Below are 24038 nucleotides of genomic sequence, written 5' to 3'. Positions count from 1 at the left end.
TGTTTAAACACAAATGCAGCAGCGGCGTGAATGACTCAAGTTGCACAAACAGATTAACCGGCACATTCCAAGTTATGATATAAAAATCTTTCCTTAAATAATTTTAAAAACACCAGGACCTGCACACTGCCAACTTAAACTCTTTTCTACACAGATTTACAGTATTTGTAAATAAGTCACAGGCTCACATTCGTTATATTTATCACGAATTCTCTCTAGGGAGACACAGACTGATACCATCAAAGCTAATTAACGTGAACCCAAGTTAAATCTCACTCACACGTGACAAATGATACCAGCAAGACACAAAAAAGACTAATCTATGTGAGCCAGCGATGGTAAATTCTTGGCAATTCTGGTAAAAGCGGATTGGATGAAAACACTTGATTTGCAACATCCGTGCCTGCGGGTCAGTCCGGTTCGCAGCTGTCCAGAGCTCGGTGCAGAGCGGTCTTCCGGCGCACGGTGAGCCCCAGGACGAGTCTCCGAGGGGCGCGGGGTGGGGCTTGTTCCGCCTGCGCACCCAAAGCCTATCTCCGGGCTGGGCACACAGGTCTCCCAAACCCAGAACGAGACACGAGCCGCCGAGGTGCCAGCCCTGGGCACAGCGTGGTGTCGGCATCTGCCCCAAAGCCCCGCATGCCACTGGGTCCACCAGGTCCCCCTCCCGGCCTGGCCTCCCGTGTCCCGCGCCCCCGTGCAGCAGGACGGCGCGGCGGGCTCAGGGGATGCCCTCCCTCCGCTGGCAGCACTGCGAGGGCGGCGCGGACCAGTCGTAGACGTAGGAGAGGCGCAGCTGCACCTCCTTCTGGCACAGGCGGCCCTCGCGCGCCAGCGTCCGGTGCTTCTCCAGCATGTCCTCCGGGCTCTGCTTGTGCGTCACCAAGTACTGGTTGCTGCAGCCGCGCGACCTGTACTCGGTGTCGAAGCGTGGGTCGTGCTCGCGCTGCACGTCCACGGGCGCCAGCCAGGCGCCCAGCGACACGTCCTCGCTGTGCCAGGCGCGCAGGTAGTCGCGGCTGAGGCGCAGGTAGCGCACCAGGTCGGCCGAGAGCACGTAGCCGCCGCCCAGCGCGTAGGGCAGGTAGTAGTCGCAGAGCTGCCAGGCGGCCTCGCGCCAGCGGCCCCCGGGCTTTACGCGCCCGCGGCCCGAGAAGAAGCCCCAGTAAAGGCGGCGGCGACGTGCGGGGTCGCGGGCGCGCAGTTCGGCCAGCAGCGCGTCCAGCCGCACGAACGAGTCGTCGTCCGCCTTGAGCACGAACTCGAAGGCCACGTGCTCGTCCAGCCAGGCCAGCATGGCCAGCACCTTGGCCGTGAGGTTCTCGTAGGCGTCGCGTAGCGCGGGCAGCAGCAGCAGGTCCCCGTGCCGCGCCTGCTCGCGCTCCAGGGCGCGCCGCTGCTCGGGGCCCAAGCCGCCCGTGCCCACCGCGAAGCGCGCCCACACGTCGCCGGGGCCTCCGCGCCGCGACAGCCACGTGCTACGCACCACGCTGCGGCGCTCGGCGGCGCGGGGCGCGCTGGCCACCAGCACGGTCAGGAAGGCTGCGGGGCGTGGGGCCGGGGCGCTGCGGCCGGGCGCGTCGCGCGGACCCTCGGGGCCGCAGCGCGCCAGGAGGAGCACCGCGGCGCCGCACAGAGCCAGGCCGCCCAGGCCCAGCACCGCCCGCCGCCGCCAGACGCGCCGCGGCAGCTTCATGGCGGGCCGGCCGGCGGCGGGTGCGCAGGCGCGTGGCGGGCCGGGCCGGGCCGGGGCGCGGCGGCGCGCGTGCGCACGGAGGCCGGGGCCGCTCGTCACGTGGCCCCGTGCGCCCTTCGCACTGGCCGCCCCCGCCCGGAGGAAAGATGGCGGCGCCGGCACCCGCGCGCTGAGGCCGAGCCGCTCGCGCCTCCCGGCCCGCCCCTTCCCGGAAGAAAGATGGCGGCGGCCTGAGGCGCGTTCCGGCGGCCTCTCGGCGCTCGGCCCAGCTCTCGGACCCCGCGCGGAGGAGGCGGCGGTGAGTGGGGCGGCCGCAGCCGGGCGGGGCTGGCGCGTCTTCCGCCGCCGCGCTCGGGCCGCCCCGCGGCTATGCCCCCAGAGGCCGCCTCGTCGAGGCGAAGCCGGCGCGGGCAGCCAAGGATTTCGGGGCGTCGGGCGGGCTCGGCCACCGCGAGGTGACCTTGGACGCGTCGCCGGACTCCGGTACCTCGGTGTCCCTCGGGAAGGCCGGACGTCTTCGCCGTGGCGCCGGTGTCTGGCGGCCGCTGTCCACTGCGGCGGCACAGCCGGGCGTCCTCAGATTCGCCCTGCTGTGGAGCGCGGAGCGGGTTTCCCTGGGAGGACTCCCGGGGCTCGCGCGGTCCTTTTCGGCCGCCTCTGGCCTGAGGCTTCTCCGAGGTTCTGTCCCACGGGGTTCCCGGGCAGGTGGAGCCGGTGCGCTCCCGCGAGGAGCGAGTGCGGTCTGTCTGTGCACGACGCGTGGTCACGACCCGCCTTAGCGCAGTCGGCGGCGGGAGGGGGCTGTCGAGGGGTCTACGCAGACTGTCCCCAGAGCTGGGACGGCGGGGAGAGGATCACACCCCAGCAAGGACAGAAGCCCTCAGCCGTGCTGGAGAACCAGGCGCACGCCCTGCGCCGGGGCTCCTCCGGGCCCGCCTGCCAGGCCGCCCCCCAGGTGCTGGCTGGGATCCTCCTGAGGCAACCCCTGTGCGGTGCCCACTGTGTGCAGATGAGATGGTAGGCGCTGGGTGGTTAAGGTCCCTGCCCGCCTAGATCCACGGGGCCGCAGAACAGGAGTTTTGGTCAATGTATATTCAGGGAATGGCCGCAACACACACAGGTGGGGCTTCAGCTGCACCTGGAAGACCAGCAGGTGTTTGCCAGGTGGACAGACGACAAGAAGTAGCGGGAAGGGACCAGAGCTCCCTTTGGTATATGTGAGGTTTGAGGCTGCGCGAGCCCCCAGGATGCCGAGACAGGCGTCCCAGGGCACTCCAGCCTTCCTGGTGATCCGGTGGGAGTGTGAGCGTGTGTGTGAGCGTGTGTGTGAGCGTGTGTGTGTGCGTGTGTGTGTGCGTGTGTGTGTGTGTGTGTGTGTGTGGTCATCATGGTGGGAGGGGCGGGTGCCCTGCTGGGCAGTGGGTGTGAGTGTTTGCTGACACCAGCCCTGTACACACTCTGCACTGGAGTCCCCAGTCCTCGTAAAGCCTCGGGGTGGGAGGTGGGGGGCTTCCTGTTTCTTAGGGAGAAACTGAGGACAGGGTGGTCAGGCTACTTAGCCAGGGTCACAGGGCTCGCAAGTGCTTGAGTGGAGATCTGGAGATCAAGTGACCGTAACCCCACAGGTCAGTGCCAGGAGCGGCAGAATCAGGCCGTGCTGGGAGGCTGCACTGTGGGCACTGGGGCGAGGCAGGTCAGGCCCTTGAGGGGGCGACTGCTTTGAATAGGAGAGAGGGAGCTGGAAATCCAGAGCTTTAAAAAAGGAAAAAAGTATTGCCTGGTTTGGCTCTTATAAACCAAGGGCTTCTGTTTCCTCTTACAAAGTAAACATGTTTAGTTAAGTACTTGCTGGGTCCCGCTACCCAATCAGTCTGTGTCTTCTTTGTAGACCATTAACTGCTTCTCTGGGTCCAGAGTCTGTGGCCAACATTGCTTTTGGCCCTTACGGCTGTCCCGGGGACAAAGAGCCCTCTGCAGAGCCTGGGGCTATGATTGGAGCCATGACCACACTTTCTCCTATGCCCTCTCCTCTCTCCGCAGCTCCCAGCACACACCTTGCAGGTTGTCCCACGGCCTGCACCTGGGTGGCGATGGCATCCAGGCAGGCTCCCCTTGGTGGCCTGGCTCCGCACTGCCTCTGTCTCCTGGGGGTTGTCCTTCTGATGGATGCATCTGCGCGACCTGCTAACCACTCATCCACTCGAGAGAGAGTGGCCAACAGGGAAGAGAGTGAGATCCTGCCCCCAGACCATCTGAATGGGGTGAAGCTGGAAATGGATGGGCACCTCAACAAGGACTTCCACCAGGAGGTCTTCCTGGGGAAGGACACGGGTGGGTTTGACGAGGATGTGGAGCCGCGCAGGAGCCGCAGGAAGCTGATGGTCATCTTCTCCAAGTAGGTGCCCCATGCACTCCAGCTGAGGGGCCACTGCCTCTGCTGACCCGTGTGGTCCAATCCTGGCTTTGCACAGTGTGTGTGATGGCCAGGGGGCTGCCCTTCAGGACTTGCTGTGGGGCAGTTGCTGCAGACATGTGCTCTTGACCAGCAGCCTTTGGGAAATTTGCTGCGGTGGAGCTGAGCTTGTGCTAACAGCCCCAAGTTGGTCATTCAGTGCCTGGGTCAGCAGGGGACCCTGAGGGCTGGTGGGGGGTGGTGGGGTGGGACGTGGGTTGTGCTGCCTGGCCGTCCCTAGGACCTTGTAGTAGGGTGGGCTTCAAGACAGCCTGGAGGATGTGTACTGCCTGAGGGCTGTGTGCGTGGCGGCTCCATGCCTGAAGGTTTTTGTTTCTAAAAGGCCTCCAGCCAGGATCTTCTGTGGTGAAGGGCAAACAGTTGGTCACAAGAGTGGCAGAGGGAGTGGCGTGTGAGGTAGGGGCCATCTAGGTGTGGGCACACAGTCGCGGTGAGGACGAGGGAGTTGGTGAAGGGTACAGGGCGCCTTCCATCTCCTTCTTGTGTGTATCTGTTGTGCGTGTCCCTGGGATACATCATTGGAGGGCTGTGTTGTGCGTGTCCATAGACAGAGCACACTGCACTGCTGCCCTGCTGGCTTGCAGCCGTGACGCTTGTGCTTGCTCTCCCTGTCTGTTGAAAGCAGGGCCACATGCGGTGCTGGACAGGCAAGTCCTCGGCAGGTCCCATTCCTGTCTCTGTTCTAGTAACAAGCTCCAACCCTCAACTCTGCCTTGGAAGCCTGGTTTTAGGGTTACGGAATGGGCTGTCCAGGTCATGCAGGCTGGGGGAGCAGGTCCTGCGGTGGTCACCTCATTCCTTAGGGCGCAGCTGTAGGACCCCGGCAGTGTGGCCATTGTCCCTGGAGGCTACCTGGCCGTGGAGCAAGGTTAGGAAGCGCCACGTGTCCTCCAGGGAGCTCATTTCTGCAGCACGGGGAGGGGACCTGTGGGCCCCAGACCCTCTGGGACCTTGCTCAGTGACCTGGGCATGTAGTGGCCCCCGGCCACAACCCCACTGCAGGCTTCACCTTTCCCAACGCTGTCCACGTCGATATGCAGGGAGAGAGGTGGGACCCAGTGGAGGAGCAGGAGATGGGCTGACGGGGCTGCCCTGGTGGATGGTGGGGGGAGGTATGAGGATCAGAATTTAATGAGCTGCTTGTCTAGCGTTTACTGAGTATGCAGCGCATGCAGGCTCTGCTCGCCTGGTTTGGGCTGAGCAGGACACAGCGTGTACTCAGGGCCGCAGGTTGTGGCGGGGGCGGGGGCCATTGCCTCAAGGGCTGACTCGGAAGTGGGGAGCGCAGCACAGCCTGGTGGGTTCCAGGCTCTCGGGTTTGGCGACATGGGGACCTTCCAGGTCCTGGCTGGGTGGACACTGGAGCAGGGGACTCAGTGGTCTGATTCTTGTCCTTGCTGCTGGAGGGGAACATGCCGGAGCTGTGACCCTGGAGGGGCCAGGGCTGTGAGGGAAAAGCGCCACAGGTGATGGCCCGAGTATCTGTACGTTCTGGCACAATAAGATACTCCAGGCCCATCTCATAGGCAGTTTTAACCTGCCGGCCCTGGGATTGGCCACTGCCACGAGGAGCCCTGGTCCCTGTGCTTGGAGCACGGTCTTAGAGACTGAGATCTGGGCCCGGGGTGTCATTGCTTGTGGTTCTCTCAGTGGACAGGGGTGGATGTGGATGGCATATGTGTGTGTGCTGACACGTGTATGTACATGGTGTGCACTAGTCTGTGTATGCACATATGCATGTACGCATGTGTATTTGCTGCTATGTCTCCACTTAGCTGTCTGCATCTGTGTGTGTCCCTCAGGTCTCTGAGTCTCTGTCCCGCAGGTTCCTGGGTCGGTTTCTTCCTTTGACACAATGTTAGGTCCCCCAGTGGTCTTTTTCCTACGTCCTGTAACTTTAGGCTTATGTGGTTTTGTATGCTCATGCTATGGCCTATGAGATAAATTGTGGAGGACGTGCTTGTGAAGCTGTTGTTGGAGGGAGTGGGGTTGGTGGTGACTCTGCCTGTTGTTCTGGGCGGCTTGTCTGCTTTCCTGGTGTTGGGTTGTGACCCCACTACAGCTGCACAAAGAGCCGCCCACCTTCGCTTCCATCCCTGACGGCTCCTCATGTTTTCTGCTGGCCTAGTGAGCCCCTGCGTCCCCCAGCGTTTCTGGTGTCACTATTGGGTGGAGTGTGTCAATGTTCGTGGTGGGTTCCCATTGCCTGTGGAGCCCTCGGGCTGGCATCTGTCTGTCTGTACAGGGTCCTGGGGGTTGTGTCTGATGCCTGCCCATCTGCCTGCCCACAGGGTGGACGTGAACACTGACCGGAGGATCAGTGCCAAAGAGATGCAGCGCTGGATCATGGAGAAGACGGCCGAGCACTTCCAGGAGGCCGTCGAGGAGAACAAGATGCACTTCCGTGCTGTGGACCCAGACGGCGATGGTGCGGGGCTGGGCTGTGGGCCCGCAGGGCATGGAGGGCAGGATGGGCAGGGACCCTGACCCTGCTGATGTGTGGGGGGTGGACCAGGATCCAGGCTGAGGGACGGAGAAGGGAGAAAGCCAGAGCCAGATGGCCTGAGGCATAGGGGCACGTGGGCGATCTTTCCCATTATGGCCGAGGTTTATCAAAGATATATGACATGCAGGGCACATGCTGAGCGTGACCCAAGATTCTAACTGAAAAAATAATAACAGCTCACTAGAAGTTTGTTGCTCCTCTGGCATTGCCTGCTGCGCCTCTCGGTGGCCCCGAGGGACAGATGTCCTGGCTGGCTTCTCGGGTGAGGGGCCAGGCGGGGTGTGGCCTGGAGGACGTGTGGAACTGGGGCCTCTGTGGCTGCTGCGGCACAGGGAGCTCAGCAGTGCCCAAAGGTCCCTGGGATTCGTCTGTTTAGAAAGCGTTCACTGTTGCATGTTCTAGCGGTGTGGTCTGCCCTTCCAGGCCGTGTGTCGTGGGATGAATACAAGGTGAAGTTTCTAGCGAGCAAAGGCCACAACGAGAGAGAGGTCGCCGAGGCCATCAGGAGCAACCAGGAGATCAAGGCGGACGAGGAGGGTGGGTGCTGGGCCCCCCTGGCCAGCGTCTCAGTGCCCCGTTCTGTCCTGCCCTAGCCCTGCACAGTGGATGTCGCCGTTCTCTTCCCAGAGCGTGTGCGTGTGCCTTTTCCCTACTTCTTTCCATCTTGTGTTTCCACAACTTGCCCTGTATTTCACGCTGTCCTCTGAAGGTGTCCTTCAGGGCTGGCAGCCTTGGCAATCCAGGAGCCACCTTTCCTGGCGGAGGTGGATTCAGCACTCACACTGTGGCCTGGGGGTCCCTGCGCCCCTGAGGTACCAGTCCTGGCTCAGCGTGTCTGACCTTGACCTGAACACGCTGAGGGGTCCTGTGGGTTTCTCAGTTTGGGGATCAGAAGCAAAGGGCAGCTGTGGGCGTTGTGCAGGGGGCTGAAGGTCCCCGGCGGGTGCCGCTCCCGTGATCTCTGTTCTCTCTGTGGCTCCTGCGAGGGACGTGCTCAGCACATGGCGTGGGTCTTGGGGCTGCCACTGACCCGCCACAGACTCTGCTCTGGAGGCCGAGAGGGAGGTGAGGGCAGGGCGGGCTCCGCCAGGGTCTCTAAGGAGGAATCACCTCATGTCCCTCTCCAGCTTCTGGTGGCTGCGGGCCCCGCCCTCGCTGTCATGTGGCTCTGCTCTCGTGCCTCTTCTTACAGGCACGCCAGTCGGGGGTAGGCCCAGCCTCATCAAGGATGATCTTCCGAACCAGGTCCAGTTCACAGGTTCCAGGTGGATGTGTTTTGGAGGTTGGGGGCTGGGAAATGGAGAATCTCCCCAGGTCTCAGCACAGCTGGGCATGCGATTGGTGTGCAGGGCTAGGCGGCGCCATCTCCCGAAATGATCCTGCCCAGAGAAAGGGCCTTGGGGCTGGCCTGTCCCAGCGAGTCTGTGCTTATCCTGGTTAGGCCTCAGGGTGGACCCTGTCCCTTTGTCCCTGGGGGGAAAGACAGCCCGTGGTCCCCAAGCCCCATCTCTCTCGTCTTCCTTTAACGAAATCGTCATGTGGAAGTTGTGGCTGTGGGCCCATCTGTGGGTTGGGGAGCAGCAGCAGGCAGAGGCAGCTCAGCTGTGCTGTTGTGACTGGGAGGCTGGGAGGGCTCACAGCAGAGCCGGGGGGTGCCCTGCAGGTTTCTTGGGGCATCTGGGGCTGAGCAACCTGCTTTCTGGTAGAGGCCTTGACACTAGGACTTGATCGATCACTGACCCTAGTGAGTGGCAAGATGGGATGGGTGAGACTTTGTGTTTCTAGCCTGGGGACTCAGACAGGCCTGGGCTCTGTGTTGAGACATGCGGGGATGTCAGGGGACATGCAGAGACATAGGGGGACACAGGGACATCGAGAGCCACGCAGGGGTGTTGGGGGACATGTGGGGACATGCGGGGACATGGGTGGATATGTGGGGGTGTTGGGGGACATGAGGATGTCAGGGGACATGGGGATGTCAGGGGACATGCGGGGGCATTGGGGGCACAGGGGGACACACGGGGATGTGGGGGGACACATGGGGGCATCGGAGGATATGTGGGGGCATCAGGGGATACAGGGATGTTGGGGGACACGCAAGGATGTCAGGACATGGGGATGTTGGGAGACACGGGGATATTGGGGGACATGGGGATGTTGAGGGACATGTGGGGTCATCTGGGGACACACGGGTGCACTGGGGGGACATGGGGACATTAGGAGACATAGGGGTATTGGACACACAGGGATGGGGTACACACAGTGATGTCGGGACATGGGAATGTCAGGGACATAGGGATGTCGGGTATGTTCAGGGATGTTGGGGCACATGGGGACGTCCAGGGACACTTGGGGACTTGCGGGAAGCTGCAGCTCTGGACCTTCCTGTGGGGGAGCATGAGGACCACATGCCCCAAGGCTTGGCTCTGTCAGAGCGAGGATCGTGGGAAGCTCTGCCCAGTCACAACCTCAGTCATATCTGGAAACCGGGTTTTCCTTCAGCATTGTCCTCCGTGTGATGTTGCACGTGAAAGACACGGATAGGAATGAGGTGACGCCTTTGTTCCTACAGACTCTTCTGGTGTAGGATGAGTCACCCACAGCGTGATTTCCATTGCTCCTGAGGGACAGACAGCCTCTAGTGCAGCCAGGGCGGGGTGCCTGAGATGGGGTGGGGGAGTCTGGAGCTGTGTCTGGGGGGGGCACCTGAGATAGGAGGGTCTGGGGCCGTGACTGGGGGGGACATGGACCCTGTCTGGGGGGGCACCTGTGATGGGATTGGGGAGTCCGGGGCCGTGTCTAGGTCTGTGTCCTGTCTGGGGGGATGTGAGATGGGGTGGCGGGGTCTGGGCCTGTGTCTGGGGGGGACACCTGAGATGGGGTGGGGGGATCTGGGTCTTGTCTGGGTGGGTCTTAGCCTGTCTTTGGGGGAGGTCTGTGCATCGCCTCCTTAGGGCTGTGCTCTCCTGGGGTGGCCTGTGCTGGCCCTCTGAGTTGACAGCAGCTCTCGGAACTTTCCGGGCTTGTACGTGGGCGTTCTATCTGCCAATGTGCTTGTGGACGGTACCTCTTTCAGCGCAGGAAGTCCTGGAGAACCTCAAAGACCGCTGGTATCAGGCGGACAGCCCCCCTGCGGACCTGCTGCTGACCGAGGACGAGTTCCTGTCCTTTCTCCACCCTGAGCACAGCCGGGGCATGCTCAAGTTCATGGTCAAGGAGATTGTCCGGGACCTGGGTGAGGCCTGTCTCTCAGTGCAGAGGGACCTCGGGCACCCATGGGCCAGGTGTCTGCAGCTCATGAGCAGGCGGGGGCATCACCTGCAGGTCGGGGTGGGAGGGTGGGCTTTGTGAGAGGCCCGATCTGTGCAGGCATCTGATGCCCCGGTGCCTCACAGACCAGGATGGTGACAAGCAGTTGTCTCTGCCTGAATTCATCTCCCTGCCCGTGGGCACCGTCGAAAACCAGCAGGGCCAGGATGTTGATGACAACTGGGTGAAGGACAGAAAGAAAGAGTTTGAGGAGCTGATAGACTCCAACCACGATGGGATTGTGACCATGGAGGAGCTAGAGGTGAGGGGAGGGCCTGGGGGATGCAGCGTGTCCTTGAGGATGGGGCCAGACCCTGAGGACTCTGGCTGAGCCCCGGAGAGGGCTGCCACGGGAAGGGGAGCCTGCAAGGTGGGCCTGGGCCAGGAAAGCCTCCTGCTCTGACTCAACAGCTTGGCCGTGGTGTCGGCCAAGGCTGGTCACTTGGTCACTTACCTCGCAGCATTTGATTGCATGGATTTTCCTGGGAGGGCCCACCGGGCCAGCATGGGCATCACTGGTGATTATGTTCAGAAAGATGAGGGAGATGGGAAAACCCAGCAAGGTGCTAGTCCCTGTATGGTCGCTTGGCCTCTCCCTGCTCTGAGAAGCTGCTCTAGGCCAGCCCTGCACACGGCAGCTCTGTCCACGGGAGGGGTCGGGTTCTTACAGCTCTTTTTTACGGGACCAGAAGGGAAAGCGTCTCAAGGTGGGGTTGCTTTCTGCCCCATGGACTGGAGCCTGGCTGGCTTCTGCCACCTTCCTCTGAAGTGTTGTCACTGTGTCGCAAGTGACAAGTGTGTTTGGGGCTTGTTTCTTTCCCACTGCCGAATGAGTCATTTTGTTTTATGCCATAGTCCTCTGACCCTTGCTGATTGCCTGGTGGGACACACCCGGGCTTGGGGATCCTGGGCCCAACTCACTCCCGCCGGGTCCTGTGCTTGTGCCCCACTGCAGGCCCCGACAGGCGCTCTGGGGTCCCGGCTTCTCCCTACCCTACGTCCTTCCCATCTGTGGTATCTCCACAAATGTTACAGAAGGTGCCCCCATCCCCGTCCTGTGGCCAATGGGGTGTTTTAAACAAGGACCCGCCTTCTGTGGGCGTTAGAGCTTTGAGGCTTCTCTCCTGAGGAAGAGGCGTGACCTCATGCTGCTCACGCTGACTCGAGTCCACGTGGGGTCTCACCGGGTACAGGCCTGGGCCCTTTTATCTCACAGCTGTGTCTCCAAGTGTGGGGTCAAGCTGGGTAGACCACACGAGGGCCTCCGTATTTGCAGGGTGCAGGTTGGGGGCCTGGCGAGGGGATGGGGACAAAGTGTCCCTTGGATGGACAGACCCCAGCAGGCCCCGGGAGGCCGAAGGGGGTGGGAGGGAGGCTGCCGACCACTGACTGCCCGGCGCCTGTTGCAGAACTACATGGACCCCATGAACGAGTACAGTGCCCTCAACGAGGCCAAGCAGATGATCGCCATTGCTGACGAGAACCAGAACCACCACCTGGAGCCTGAGGAGGTTCTCAAGTACAGCGAGTTCTTCACGGGCAGCAAGCTGGTGGACTATGCCCGCAATGTGCACGAGGAGTTCTGAGCCGCCCGCGGGCACGGCCGCCCGTCCCCCTGCCGCGTGCTGGCCTAGAACCTTCCTCCGTCCTGCTGCCCACAGTCGGGTGCATTAAAGATGTGCTTTAACGGGCCGCGCGTCCCTGTGCAGTGCGTCCTGGGCCGGGCTCGTGTGACGTGCGCTAGGCTGGCAGGGCTGCAGCTGCGGCGCTTGGCCACTTCTCCTGCAGTTCCCCAAACTGCTGCGTCTGGCTTCTGAGAACTGCTGGAGTCGTTCTGCCAGAGGCGCTGACCACATCAGGGCGTGAGGTGCGGGCTGGGCCCCTTCACGGGCACCGTGGGAAATTACCCCACTCCCGCTGTTTCTTTGAAAACTGAAAGATTGAGACAAAATTAAAATGTACTTCGCTGGAAATGAGTAGCCAGGAAGTTCAGGGGAGGGTGTCTGCTCCTTCCTGGGGGTGGCTGAGCCTGGTCGAGGGGTCGGGGGTCATTGGGGTGGGGTCCTCCCCGAGCATATGGTGTGCAGTCCCTGAGACAACGCAGGCATTTCTGTGACGAGAGCCACATTGATTTACTTTAGAAGATGTCACCTCTTCCTCTCAGCTTCATCCTTTTGGTGAAAAACACACACACCCAAAGTGACAATTTGAACAGTTATGGCCAGGGCTTCCAGAGGCAGCTTTCGAGGTGGGCCATTTGGTTGACATACGAATCTGATCTGACAGGCACTGGCTGGGGCAAGGCAGGAGGTGTGAGGCGGCCGGCCCGGGTGGGGGGCTACATGGGGCCAGGGGGCTCCCATAGCTGTGTCGAGTTTGCTGAGTTGGCAGCAGGCGTGCTGTAAAGTTTGGGGTCTGAGCGGGATGTTTAAAAGGGTGTGCTAGGATGGCTGGTGTGTGTCCTCTGTGGCACGTGGGGTCTGTGTCCCAGCTGTCCAGACAGGAACAAGGGGGCTCCTGGGCACACCTCCCACCCATCCTCAGCCTGCCCTGAGCTACCTGTGTAACCTGGCTTTTGCCACAGAGACCCACTTCCAAGCAGTGGGGGGAGGGGGTTCCCGCCAGCCCGCGAAGGCGGGTTGGCACTTGGGCTGGTTTCCAGACAAACAAGAACCGAGCCTGGGGCATGTGCGGGAGGGAGGTCTCCAGCGAGCAGTACCCGCCTGGGCTGTGGGGGTGTAAGTCAGCTTGAGGCCAGCCTGCAGCCTGTTCCCGCCCAGCCCGCGCAGCTGGACATCCCATCACGGCTGCTGTCCCCCTGGACTCTCCCTCCCCCACCTGTGGCCTGAGTCAGGGGGTCACAGTAGCAACAGCCTTAAACTTCCCTGTCCCAGTGCTGCCCCCACCGAGGCTGGGCCGAGCTAGACGCACAGATGATCGCTGGCTCCCTCAGGGCCCACCCCCTTGAGCCCAGTCGGTACCCAGGGGGCAGCAGCCTCTGTCAGCTGCTCTCGGCCACCCCTTGATGCCGCTGTGTCGAGCGGTGAGCTGGGCCCCACCCAGCTCAGTGGATGCAGCGAGGCAGGCTCTCCCTGGCAACTGCCCCGCACGGCCCCACTGGTGCAACTGTGCACCTGGGTTACCTGTGGGTGGATGTGGGCCACTGGTCCAGCTGTGGGTGGCCATGGGTAGTGGGGATGAGCAAGCCCTGGGAAGGAGAGCACCCAGTGTTGCCTGCCAGGATCCCGAGTCCACCTGGACCTCAGAAGAGACCCGCTGGCAAATATAAGTTTTCCTCAGTGAGGGGCAGGGTGTGAAGGCTGGGCCAAGCCTTCCAGAAGATGCCAGAGTGTCGTCCTTTGCATGCCTGTGTCGAGGTGCACACGCTCACACACACCCTGCCTGGGGTGCCTCAAGCCCCTCAGGTCCCTCTCTCTGCACTTTGGAGGCTGGGGAGGGGAACCGTGTTGAGGCCCCTCAGGCACGGGCAGCGGGGGGCCAGAGCTCCCCTGCACTCCACGAGCCTCCAAGGCTTGGAATTTCCCCAAAGGTGGGCCCAGGGGAGCTCAGCTCTTACCTGTGCTCCTGGGGAGGAGGGGAATTTCCAGCCCCCTCCCTGCTCCTCCCTCCTGGGAGGCCCCTCTCCACTTGCAGCTTTTAAGATTAACTTCTGAATAGGTGATCCTGTCATGGTCACAGTTAAAATGTACAAAAGGGACACAGTGAGGTCTCCCCAGCTGCCTCCTCAGGGCGGCCAGTGGTGCCAGAGAGGTGTTTGCGTACAAGGAAAGAGACTGTGCCTGCGCGTGCATCTGTGCATGTGTGTATGTGTGCTCAGGCACGTGCACGCGCGTGTTCTTTCTCCCTTTACATGCCCCAGGGGCCTGGCATGCGTGCTCTGCCTCAGTCGGTCCTGGGACTGCCCAGGTCCGTGCTGCGGGGAGTTCTCCAGGGGTTGTGTCCGTCTTTTCTATTCCTGCAGAAATACCCTAAACCCAGATAGTGGTGGCCTCAGAGGTTGGCCGTCACCTGGGGAGGCAGGGTCGCCTGGCTGTCAGAAGGGACGCAGGCCTCCTTCAGCCCCAGGCCACGGCTGGAATCGGGCCAGGATAGTCATGGCACAGCCCAGGCACTCGTACAGGTAGCCGCACACATAGGTCCTGCAGGCAAGGCAGGACCACAGGACCCGCACACTCATGGACACAGGCACACGCCACACCCAGGAGACATGCAAGGGCCAGTGCCTACCCAGCAGGGCCTGTGCTCCGGGCTGCCACCGCTGAGCACATGTGACAAGCGTGTTTCCTCATAGCCCTGGAGGCTGGAAGCTCGGGATGAAGGGGCCCGCAGGGGTGAAGAGAGTCCTCCAGAGGCCTCTCCCCCCAGCTTGCGGAGGTGGCCTCTCCCTGTGTCCTCACGTCCTCCCTGGGCCATCCCTAGACTCTTCCTTTATCTAAGAGGACACAGATTGGAACAGGAACCACCTAATGACCTCCTTGAACCTCTGTGACCTCCTAAAAAGCCCCATCTCCAAACACAGCCATGTTCGGGGTTAGGGCTTCCACATAGGAGTTTTGGGGGATGCACTTTAGTCCACAGCACCTGCCCTGCTCAGCTGCTCACACACTGGTGCGCGCACACACACACGTGTGCATATCCCATACGTACATGCATATCCGATGTGGGCGTTGGTCACGGGGCGTCTATCTCTTGGTCTGAGCCAGTTTTGGACACTGGGTGGGTGACTGTGTTCTGGTGCCAAACAGCGCCACTGCCCCTAGAAGGTCCAGACTGAGGGTCCCCTCCTGCCCCTGCATCCTGTCTCTGTTTGCCTTTTGCTGAGGTGGTGAAGATGGGCATGAACGTGACCTGCTGGGGGTGGCAGGCACAACCCCAGCTCCTCCCGAGGGGTCCACCTGGTGCAGGGAGAGTTAAGTGCCTGGAGGAGCTCCCAAGACCACCCTGGCCCAGGCATCTTGGCAGGGGCAGCTGGGGCACCCAGCTGGACAAGCTCCACTTCCCAGCCCATGCCAAGGCAGGGAGGGGTTTGTGCTGCTGGCTGGGGGCACCATGCAGAAGAGAAGCCCAAAGCCTGGGGTCAGAGGCAGACAAGCTGCCTTCCTGCCTCCAGCCTGGGTCGGGGTCCCCTCCTCCTCCTGCCACTCTCCGCCCCTCCCCACAGCTCTTATAGCCACATCCTGCAAGGAAAAACCCCAGAGCCCTGTGGCTGGCAGAGGTGAGGATGTGCGTGGGGCCTTGGCGGCTGGGGCCCTGCTCAGCCCTCCTATTCCTGGGGCTTGTGCTCAGCACCACGGCCCAGCTGGACTGTGTCGGCGACACCTACCCCTACGGCGGTAGGTGCTGTCGTGAGTGCCAGCCAGGTGAGTGGCATGGCCTTGGTATGGGGGGAGGCAGGTGGGGGACACCCCAAGGACCCGGTCCCAGGCCTGAGACAGAGAAGCCAGGCAGGAGGCTGGTGCTGGGGAGGGGCAGGCAAGGGGCCTGGCCTGTCAGGACGGGAGTGCCCGGCTGCTGCCTGACCCCTGCCCTGCTGCAGGCAGCGGGATGGTGAGCCGCTGCGACCACACCCGGGACACTGAGTGCCAACCGTGTGAGCCTGGCTTCTACAATGAGGCAGTCAACTACCAGACCTGCAAGCAGTGCACGCAGTGCAACCAGAGTGAGCCCCCACCCTTGACCCCTGCCCCGCCCAGCATGGAGGGTGGCTGTCAGTGGTGCCCAAGTTCTCGTGACGCTGCACAGGCCCCCCACAGCTGCAGACAAAAACCCCAAACTACAGTGGGGCTTGCTATGTCCTGGGGGTCCCTTGAGGAGTCAAGGTATACTGTGGGGCCCCTCCCTCCTCCTGGTGGGCCGAGGCCCAGCCAGGGTCATGTGCTGTCGTCATGGAACACATGTTGGCCACGTGGCCTTCCCAGCCGGCCTGTGCAATGAGGCTCCCCACAGAGGGTCCTGCCTCAGGTGGGCTAAAGGCAGGTGGAGTTGGGCAGGGCCGTCCTGAGGCCAGGTGACCAGGAGGGACAGAGTGTCCAGGGTGAGGATCTCAGGAAGGGAGGGCAAGAACCAGGGGCCTCGGCCCTGCAGAGGGGCCTCAGGGCTGCCAGGGGGCTCCCCATCTGTGGTCCCTCTGCACCTGTACTGTGGGGAAGCGAACCCATCCCTCGAGTCACCCACCTTTCCTGGGGGCCCTGTCCCCCCACCTGATGACCTCCACTCCTGGCCCCCTCACCAGGAAGTGGGAGTGAACCCAAGCAGACATGCACAGCCACACAGGACACCGTCTGCCACTGCAGGCCAGGCACCCAGCCGCTGGACGGCTATAAGCGTGGAGTTGGTGAGCCTCAGGGTGGACCCCGCCTGGGTGGGTACAGCAGGAGGTGGGGAGCTCAAAGGGCTGTGCACGTGCTCGGCCCTCAGAGAGTGGGCCTCAGTAACGGTGTCGCCTCCTTCAGCACCCCCACCCAAGTCAGGTCAGGAGTCCCTTCCACAACAGGTCACAAAGACTGGGGCTGGGGGTCAGCTCCCTGGTTATGGCCAGGGGGTGGGGAATGTGGGCAGGGAGGGGCTTCCAAGGCCAAGCCCCTCCACCCAGCCACCTACCATGGGGGGTGAATGCCCAGCCCGACAGGCCCCACCTCCAGCAGCCTCAGTGTCCAGGGCCTGCCCGGGTGGCTGAGTGCCCTGTGTCTCTGTTGCAGACTGTGCCCCCTGCCCTCCAGGCCACTTCTCTCTGGGCAGCAACCAGTCCTGCAAGCCCTGGACCAAGTGAGTGTCACAGCCCAATGGGGGCCCAGGGCTGGGGGCAGAGGGAGCTCTGGGGCCCTGCCCCAAACAGTGGCCCCTGCCCAGCTCAGCCCAGGCCTAGCCTCTTCCCACTGGCTTCCTGCCCAGCCCTGCTGGCTATGGTGCCAGCCCCTCCCCGTGGGTGGAGTGGTGGCTAGGAGACCTCTGCCCAGGCCTGGGAGTGTGTGTGACCCGTGGGACCCTCACTCATCCCAAGCAGGGGCTGCCAACCTCATGGGGTTTCTGTTCTGGGGGTTTTGGAAGCTCAGAAGCCCCAGGTGCAGGCAGCACAGGGAAGGTGAGGTCATGGAGGTGGGGCAGGCACGTGGCCTCGGAGGACCCTGCAGGGTGGGGATGGGTGGGGGGCTGGGCAGGGATCTTCAGCTGCCTTTGGTCTGGAGTCTGAGGAGGTTGCTGCTGGGGGTGACCCCGTGTAGACCCCGCTCGCTCCCCACAACTCCCTGTCCCTGGGGTCTCTGGCCTGACCAGCAGCCCTGCCCCTCCCTCAGCTGCTCCTTGGCTGGGAAGCGCACCCTGCGACCCGCCAGCAACAGCTCTGATGCTGTCTGTGAGGACACGATCCCCCCGGCCACACAGCTCTGGGAGACCCAGGCCCCCTCCACCAGGCCTGCCATGGCCCAGCCCACTACAACCAGGCCCAGGACTTCACAAGGGCCCTCCATACCCCCCTCGGAGGCCCCCAGAGGTAAGGGGGCCTGGCCTCACCCCAGCAGGGCCCCCCAAGCCCAAATTGGGGGAGGGAGGGAGAAGTGGGGGGAGCTGCCCTCTGGCCTCGTTGGCCTCCCCCTCCCCAGACTTCACTCAGCAGGCTGCTCCCCGCAGGCCCTGCAGTCGCTGCAGCCCTGGGCCTGGGCCTGGGCCTGGGCCTGCTGGCCCCGCTGGCCACCCTGCTGGCTCTGTACCTCTATCGAAGGGCCTGGAGGCCGCCCACCCACATCCCCAAGCCCCCCGGTGAGTGCCCCTGTATGCCGCAGCCTAGACCACCTCCTGGAAGGGTGAGACCCCCCACCTCACCTCTCCCTGTTCTCCCCAGGGGGAAACAGCTTCCGGACCCCCATCCAAGAGGAGCAGCCGGATGCGCACTGCGCCCTGGCGAAGATCTGAGCGGTGTCCATGGGTGGGAGCTGCACCTCCTCCCCAGGCTGGAGCCCTAGAGGTCCGCTGACTGCAGGAGGCAGTGGGGGTGCCCCCAGTTGCAGGCCGCACCCCACTGCCCTCCCGCACCCATCTGCGCCGTTTTAGGTGCCCCTGGGCTGTCTCCTGGGCTCTGCTACGTATGCTGTGCATACTCCCTGCCTGGGCAGCGCCCCAATAAACACGCTGGCAAATCTGGATCTCTCGTTGGGCACAGTGGGCTGGTGGGGCTGCACACCCACGGTGGGGGCTGGCTGGGGAGGGGTCTCGGGCCAAGTTAGGAGTGGGGGATGGGGGCTCTTGGAGACTCGTCTGTGGACACAGTGCGTTCCAGTTTGAGTGGGAGTCGGGATGACTGAAAAGGCCAGAATCCATGTACTGGGGACTCGGGCCCTGAAGCCTGTTGAGTGAGTCCAGAGGGAGGGGCTTTGGCCAGGTGCTGACAGCAGGGACAGCCCTGAGCACCTTGTCGCCAAAGGGGGCCTCTGTGTACCTTGGCGATAGAACCTACCTGCTCCTTCCTTCTCTCCAGCTCCCAGACCCCCAACCCTACTACCCTGAGTGGGCGGTGGCCCCGGGACTCTCCCCCCAAGTGCCACCCCAGAGTCCCTGGTGGTGGACGACCCATAGTCCCCGCATCTCTGCAGTGGGGGCATCCAATGGGCAGCCACTTTGGATAACTGGAGGTTTCTGACTGAGCTGACCTTTCGTCCACCCTGAAACTGGCCATTCCAGTCCTGGGCACTTGCCCCACAGAATCAAGTGGCCCTGGGTGGGGACAAGAGTATCTACAGCAACTTCACATACAAGAAGCCCAAGGTGGGAAACGCAAACGTCGCCGACAGCAGAGTGGACAGATGAACGCAGCGTGTTCAGACGGGCTCGCCGGCTGGCACCGATTAGTGCTGAGGGAAGAGGAGTGGGCAATGACCCCACCCCGAGGTCCCAGGGTCCCAGAGCTGCCCTCGGACACGTGGGGGTCCTCTAGGGTCAGGGTCTGGGAGGAGGAGTGTCCCTCAGAAAGCTGTCCAGTCCCACTGACGGGGACTTGCCTCTCAGAGCCGAGAGATGCCTTCTCTGCCCCGGTGACCCCCTCTGGCTCGGCCGGGACATCGTGCCCAACCACAAGCACCTCCTGTTACCTGCAGCCAAAGGCACCGCGGCCGACAGGAGGCGGCGAGCACGAATGCCACCTCCTGTTTCTGCCACGGCTTCCTGCCCCTTCTCTCCTCAAACCGCTGACTCCCCCTGCCCACCCCCTTCTCTGTTGACCATGAACCGCCTCTTGCCGCACGTTTGTTCCCGTGGGGGACTTGCCCATGGACAAGATAGTGGGCAGTTCCTGCCCCCGTGAGCCTGCGGCATGGGCAGCAGGCAGGAACCAGCACCAGGGAGGTGGCCCCCAGGATGGGCAGGGAAGGCCGGACCTGGAGGAGGGGCTGGGCCAGGAGGCCACGGGGAGGGTGCAGGTGGCCAGGGCCAGGTGGGGCCAGATCCTGTAGGGCCCAGGGGCTTCCTCTCCAAACCTCGCAGCTCACACCCACCACCTCCTCCCTCTGGGCACGGCCCTCCACCCCTTGGATTCCCCCTGCCCACTTCAGGCCAACTCGTGCCTCCCCCAGCCAGGACAACCCTGCTACATATGCTGTCCCTGAGCACACTCCCCACACCTGGCCCCCCAACGCCATCTCTGCTGCCAACTCCAAACTGTCCAGTTTGCCCAGGCCCTGCTGAGCTCCAGGCCTGGTGTCCGGCTCTGCCCTCCCCTGGGCCCCCACTTCACCTCCCATCCAGTCCTGCTGGGTGCACTGAATGGCTGCCAGGCCCTGTCCCTCCACCCCCATGGCCCTCCTAGATAATGTCTGGATTACCCTCTGCTGCCCCGGCCCTGCAGCTCCTCTGCTGTGAACATGCATGACTCACGTCACCTGAGACAGAGATATGACGTCCTGTTCATAAGACGCTGGAAAATACACATGAGACAAAAGTCGTTTTTTGCTCAACTGCCGAACTACAGAAATCACTCACTCGCTGGATCCCACAGCAGAGCAGGGTGCACAGGAGGGGCCTTCTGGAGGGCAGGAAAGGAAGGGTGTGACACCTGCCAGCGTCACTAAGTCCTTCTTCCCGGGCGCATGACCTGTGTCCTCTGGTTTCCCAAAGGGCCAACAGACACAGGACGTGTTCTGATAAGCATCATTTGTAGGATGTCCGGATTTGTATGGAGCAGTGAATAAAAATGGCTCCAGAAAGAGGGAGAGTCAGGGAGGTCTGGGTCAGGAAGCCCCTCTGCCCTGGGTGCAGGTGCTTGCTGGGGGGGTTGATGGTGACCCTCATTTGCTTAGAGCTCAGCCTTGTAACACGAAGGTCAGGGGTTTGCTTTCCACACCGGCCAGGCCAGTGGCTGGGGAAAAAAAAAAAAAGACCTTTGCGAGCAGGGTCAACACGTGCCACGCTCTGCGTCCTCCCGGCCCTTCCTCGGGCCCCCTCCCAAGCCCAGAGGACAGAGGCGCCCCCTGGGCTGGGAGCTGCGAAGAGCGTCCCCTGGGGCTTTAAGCAACAGCGAGGATGCTCACGGGGAAGCGGGGGCTGCATCCAGAGCCTGGTCAGGCTGCGGGGCCAGTGGGACGCTGTACCCTAATTCCCCAGACAGGTCCCCAGGCTCCTCAGAGCTGGGGCTCCTGGGCTGAGATTCTCTGGGCGTGGCCACAGCCCTGCCAAGGTTTCTGCAGACTTTCCGGAGGGTGAGCGACTTCATTCCACTCCTTGGAGCCGTGGAGATCTTTAAAGCCTGTGGGGCACCCCTGGGAAAGCTGGAGGCAGAAAAGGGGCTCCTCCGGGGACAGCCCCCTGCCGCGCTCTGCCCTCAAGGGGTGGCCCCCAGGGGACAAGCCTGGGGGCCCCCCAAAGCCCACCCCGAATCCCAGGCCCACCAGGCCACAGGTTTTGCATAGAAACATTTCTGATGCCTGGGCCGGCGACGTCGCCAAGGATGCAGGTTGTGTCCGCAGCGTTTCCACCCCCGCCCACACACGTTTCGGGGGCATGTGCAGCGCTGGCTTTGGAACCCCGGCTCGGCTCGGAGGCCGCGCTGTAGGAGTGGCCGGGGCGGGGCGGGGCGGGGCGGGGCGAGTCGGGGCGCGTCCGGGCGCGCGCGGGCTCCTGAAATCCTGGGGCGCGATGGGCGCGCGCGGGGCCTTGTGCGGGGTCGCGCTGCTCTGCGCGCTGGGCCTGGGTCAGGGCCCCGCCGGGGGCTCCAGCTGCGGCCCCGGCCGCTTCCTGCGCGGGACCGGGACGGACGCGCGCTGCTGCCGCCTGTGCGCCCCGGGTAAGGCGCGGCGCGGGGGCTCCTCCCCGTGCCCAGGCGGGCCGCTGTCGCCTAAGGAGGGTGGCACTGGGCAGCAGCGGCCGGTGCGTTTCCAGTCTCGGAGGCTCCAGTCTAGGCGCGACCCCGGAGGGAGGCTGAGGCGTCCACTGGGGCCACTGGCTCGACGGGACGGGGTGGAAGGAGTGGGGCCGAGGGGTGCGGGAGCCGCCTCCAAGAGGGGTCTGGGGTCCCGAGCTGGAGGAAGGCTGTCTCAGGTCCTGCTGGGTGGGCCGAAGTGAGCCCTTGGCCAGCTGCCAGGCCACGTCCTGCCCAGTGTGGGGTCCCAGCACCCCCTTCCTCCCATGCCCGGCAGCTGCGGCCGAGGCAGTTGAAATGTGAGTCTGGGGATGGAGATGGCCTGGGAGACACCTCAGAGCTTCACCCTGGGTCCTCGGGAAGCCCAGATGGCTCCCACGTCCAGCAGAGACAGCTCCTGGTCACGTGCAAAGTCACAGCCTCCCTGTGTGGGAGCAGCTTCTGGGGGGAGGTGTTGCAGCCAGGCCATGTGGGCTGAGGAGCTGGACCCCCGGGAGGGACAGATGAGCTGGACAAAGCCCTCTAGGGCTGGCTGGGGCTGGGCGCCTGTCACCACTATTCCCCTGGAGGGCCGGGAGCAGCTCTGAAGAGGGAGGGCCTCAGCCCAGCTGCTGAGAGCCTGCCTTGTCTGCACCCAGATGAGAAGCTCTGTTCTGAGACGGACTGCGTGTGTGTCCAGCCTGAATTCCACTGCGGAGACCCTCAGTGCGACAGCTGTGAGCACCACCCCTGCCCGCCAGGCCAGGGCGTGCGGGCTCAAGGTGAGTCCCGGGGGGTCTCTGGAGGCAGCAACGAAGCCTGAGCAGGCCGGGGGTTTGACCGGGGGAGCAGGTTTTGTACGGATGCGTGCGCGTGCGTGCGTGTGCGTGCGCGTGCGCGTGTGCATGCGCGTGTGGGGGGTGCAGGCACCTTCTCAGGCTAGTAGCACTAGTGTCCCGGGCACCGCAGGGCCTGGTGGGCCGGGCCATCCTCAAGGGCACCCATTGGCTCTGCTGCTCTGAGGGAGTCCTTCCCTCTCTCCATCCAGAACCATGGCACTGATGACCCCTCAGGGCTGGTCAGTAGGGCCAGTGGGGGGTGTCCGGGGCTGTCTGACTCTCAGGCTGTAGCTCTGACTGTGGCCCAGGTCCTAGCAGCTACCTGCATGGGGACAGGTGGATAGAGCCAGCCCTACGTCCCCAGGAGTCTGGGGTCTGGACCCCTTTTCCGGAAAGCACAGCTCAAGTCCCCTTGGAAGTCTGTTGGCCTGAAGGGAGGGGTCAGGTTGAGCAGCAGGGGCTAGGGAGGGAGAACTGAGAGGGGTGTGTGGGGTTGGGCAGTGCCCGGGCTCCGCTGGGACCCAGCCCCACCATCTCTCCAGGACCCTCTGCCCTTCAGTCTCGGACCCAGGCTCGGCCTCGCTTGCTCCCGGCCTCCCCCAGCCTCCAGTGGGCAGCTCCTCCCATCTTCTCCCCCATGGCCCCCAGGGAACCTCCACCCACCCCAGGCCTCGCAGCCTCTAGGTCCCCCTAACTCTGCCAACTCCCAGATGCCCATCCTGGAACGGGCACCCTTGGGCAACTAGTTATCCTGGAGACCTCTGTTGAATGGACGACGTCGGGGGAGGTGTCATTCTGCTGCAGACCCTGACCCCAGACAGACCTCTGCACTGGCTCGACTCCATCATTGCCACCACAGGAACCTCCACAGCCTGTCTGTCTGTCTGTCCCCAGGGAAGATCAGTTTTGGCTTCGAGTGCATTGACTGTGCCTGGGGAACCTTCTCTGCGGACCGCAAGGGCCACTGCAAACCTTGGGCAGAGTGAGTCCTGGTTGGGCCTTCTGGTGGCTGGGCAGTCCAGGCATGCCTTGAGGGAGGCCTCTCCGGTACCTCCCAGTGTGGCAACCCCTGAGGGTCCCCTACCACCCCCAAACAGCTCAGAGGACAGTGGGGCCGCTTTGGTGGCCGAGGGCTGATGCCTCTGTGTCCATGTGTCCCAGCTGCCCCCAGTTTGGGTTTCTCACCATGTTCCCTGGGAACAAGACCCACAACGCCGTGTGCATCCCGGGTCTGCTGCCCGCTGAGCCGCAGGGCTGGCTGACCATCGTCCTCCTGGCCGTGGCCACCTGCATCCTTGTCCTGACCACAGCCCAGCTTGGCCTGCACATCTGGCAACTGAGGAGACAGCACGTGTGGCCCCGAGATCAGCTGTGTCCTGGGGGTGGAGAGGTGGGTCCTTGGCCTCCTGCGGACCATGGCCCTCCTGCAGAGACCCAGCTGCTCCTGGAGGTGCCGCCCGTGGTCGATGATGCCTGCAGCTGCCAGTTCCCTGAGGAGGAGCGGGGGGATCCAGTGGCCGAGGAGAAGGGCCAGCTGGGGGACCCATGGGTGTGAGGCCTGGCCATCCTCGGGGACAGCCAGACCCTGAGCCAGACCCTCCACAGGAGCTCACCCAGGCCGATCCTCAGGAGCAAGGGCTCTGCATGCTGCCCTGGGCCCGGCCCTGCTCCCCTCGACGGTGGAAGTGGGTTTAGGGTGATGACATTGCAGAGTCCCCCAGACCATGCAGAGGGGCAAGAACAGACGGAGCTGTGGCTGCCTCCTTTGCCGGCCCTGCCAGGGTGGGGTGTGTGGGCCCCTCATCCCCAGGACTGGAAGCAGGTGGCGTTCAATAAACACTTGTCCAGTGATCTGAGTGGATGTATACTGAGGA

At 63.1% G+C, this 24038-nt stretch overlaps 4 protein-coding genes across 6 annotated transcripts; 3 read left to right on the top strand and 1 right to left on the bottom strand.

Annotated features, from left to right (window-relative positions):
• B3GALT6 (beta-1,3-galactosyltransferase 6) lies at positions 1 to 1729 on the bottom strand. The gene has a single exon (XM_063106403.1). The coding sequence runs from the start codon at positions 1694 to 1696 to the stop codon at positions 722 to 724; it is 975 nt and encodes a 324-aa protein (XP_062962473.1). The 5' UTR covers positions 1697 to 1729; the 3' UTR covers positions 1 to 721.
• Positions 1730 to 1835: 106 nt separating this feature from the next.
• Positions 1836 to 11957, top strand: SDF4 (stromal cell derived factor 4). 2 transcript variants are annotated; one of them, XM_063104842.1, is made up of 7 exons: positions 1836 to 1994; positions 3737 to 4091; positions 6461 to 6597; positions 7099 to 7212; positions 9752 to 9910; positions 10071 to 10246; positions 11394 to 11957. In XM_063104842.1, the coding sequence occupies exons 2-7, from the start codon at positions 3787 to 3789 to the stop codon at positions 11568 to 11570; spliced, it is 1068 nt and encodes a 355-aa protein (XP_062960912.1). In that variant the 5' UTR covers positions 1836 to 1994; positions 3737 to 3786; the 3' UTR covers positions 11571 to 11957. The 2 variants fall into 2 exon arrangements, with proteins under 2 accessions (XP_062960912.1, XP_062960913.1); XM_063104843.1 differs by lacking the exon at positions 7099 to 7212.
• Positions 11958 to 15226: 3269 nt separating this feature from the next.
• On the top strand, positions 15227 to 17913 carry TNFRSF4 (TNF receptor superfamily member 4). 2 transcript variants are annotated; one of them, XM_063107159.1, is made up of 7 exons: positions 15227 to 15365; positions 15542 to 15664; positions 16238 to 16339; positions 16704 to 16770; positions 17298 to 17494; positions 17632 to 17760; positions 17843 to 17913. In XM_063107159.1, exons 1-7 carry the CDS (start codon positions 15227 to 15229, stop codon positions 17911 to 17913), a joined length of 828 nt encoding a protein of 275 aa, XP_062963229.1. The 2 variants fall into 2 exon arrangements, with proteins under 2 accessions (XP_062963229.1, XP_062963230.1); XM_063107160.1 differs by lacking the exon at positions 17843 to 17913 and adding an exon at positions 17804 to 17808 and having other exon boundaries at positions 17632 to 17772.
• A 3210-nt stretch (positions 17914 to 21123) lies between these two features.
• On the top strand, positions 21124 to 23953 carry TNFRSF18 (TNF receptor superfamily member 18). The gene is made up of 5 exons (XM_063106771.1): positions 21124 to 21271; positions 21985 to 22107; positions 23059 to 23146; positions 23326 to 23525; positions 23592 to 23953. The coding sequence occupies exons 1-5, from the start codon at positions 21124 to 21126 to the stop codon at positions 23717 to 23719; spliced, it is 687 nt and encodes a 228-aa protein (XP_062962841.1). The 3' UTR covers positions 23720 to 23953.
• Positions 23954 to 24038: the final 85 nt, after the last annotated feature.

The sequence above is a fragment of the Cynocephalus volans genome, chromosome 8 (assembly GCF_027409185.1).
Source record: "Cynocephalus volans isolate mCynVol1 chromosome 8, mCynVol1.pri, whole genome shotgun sequence".
NCBI lineage: Eukaryota > Metazoa > Chordata > Mammalia > Dermoptera > Cynocephalidae > Cynocephalus > Cynocephalus volans.
This window is presented reverse-complemented; position numbering and strand designations above follow the sequence as displayed.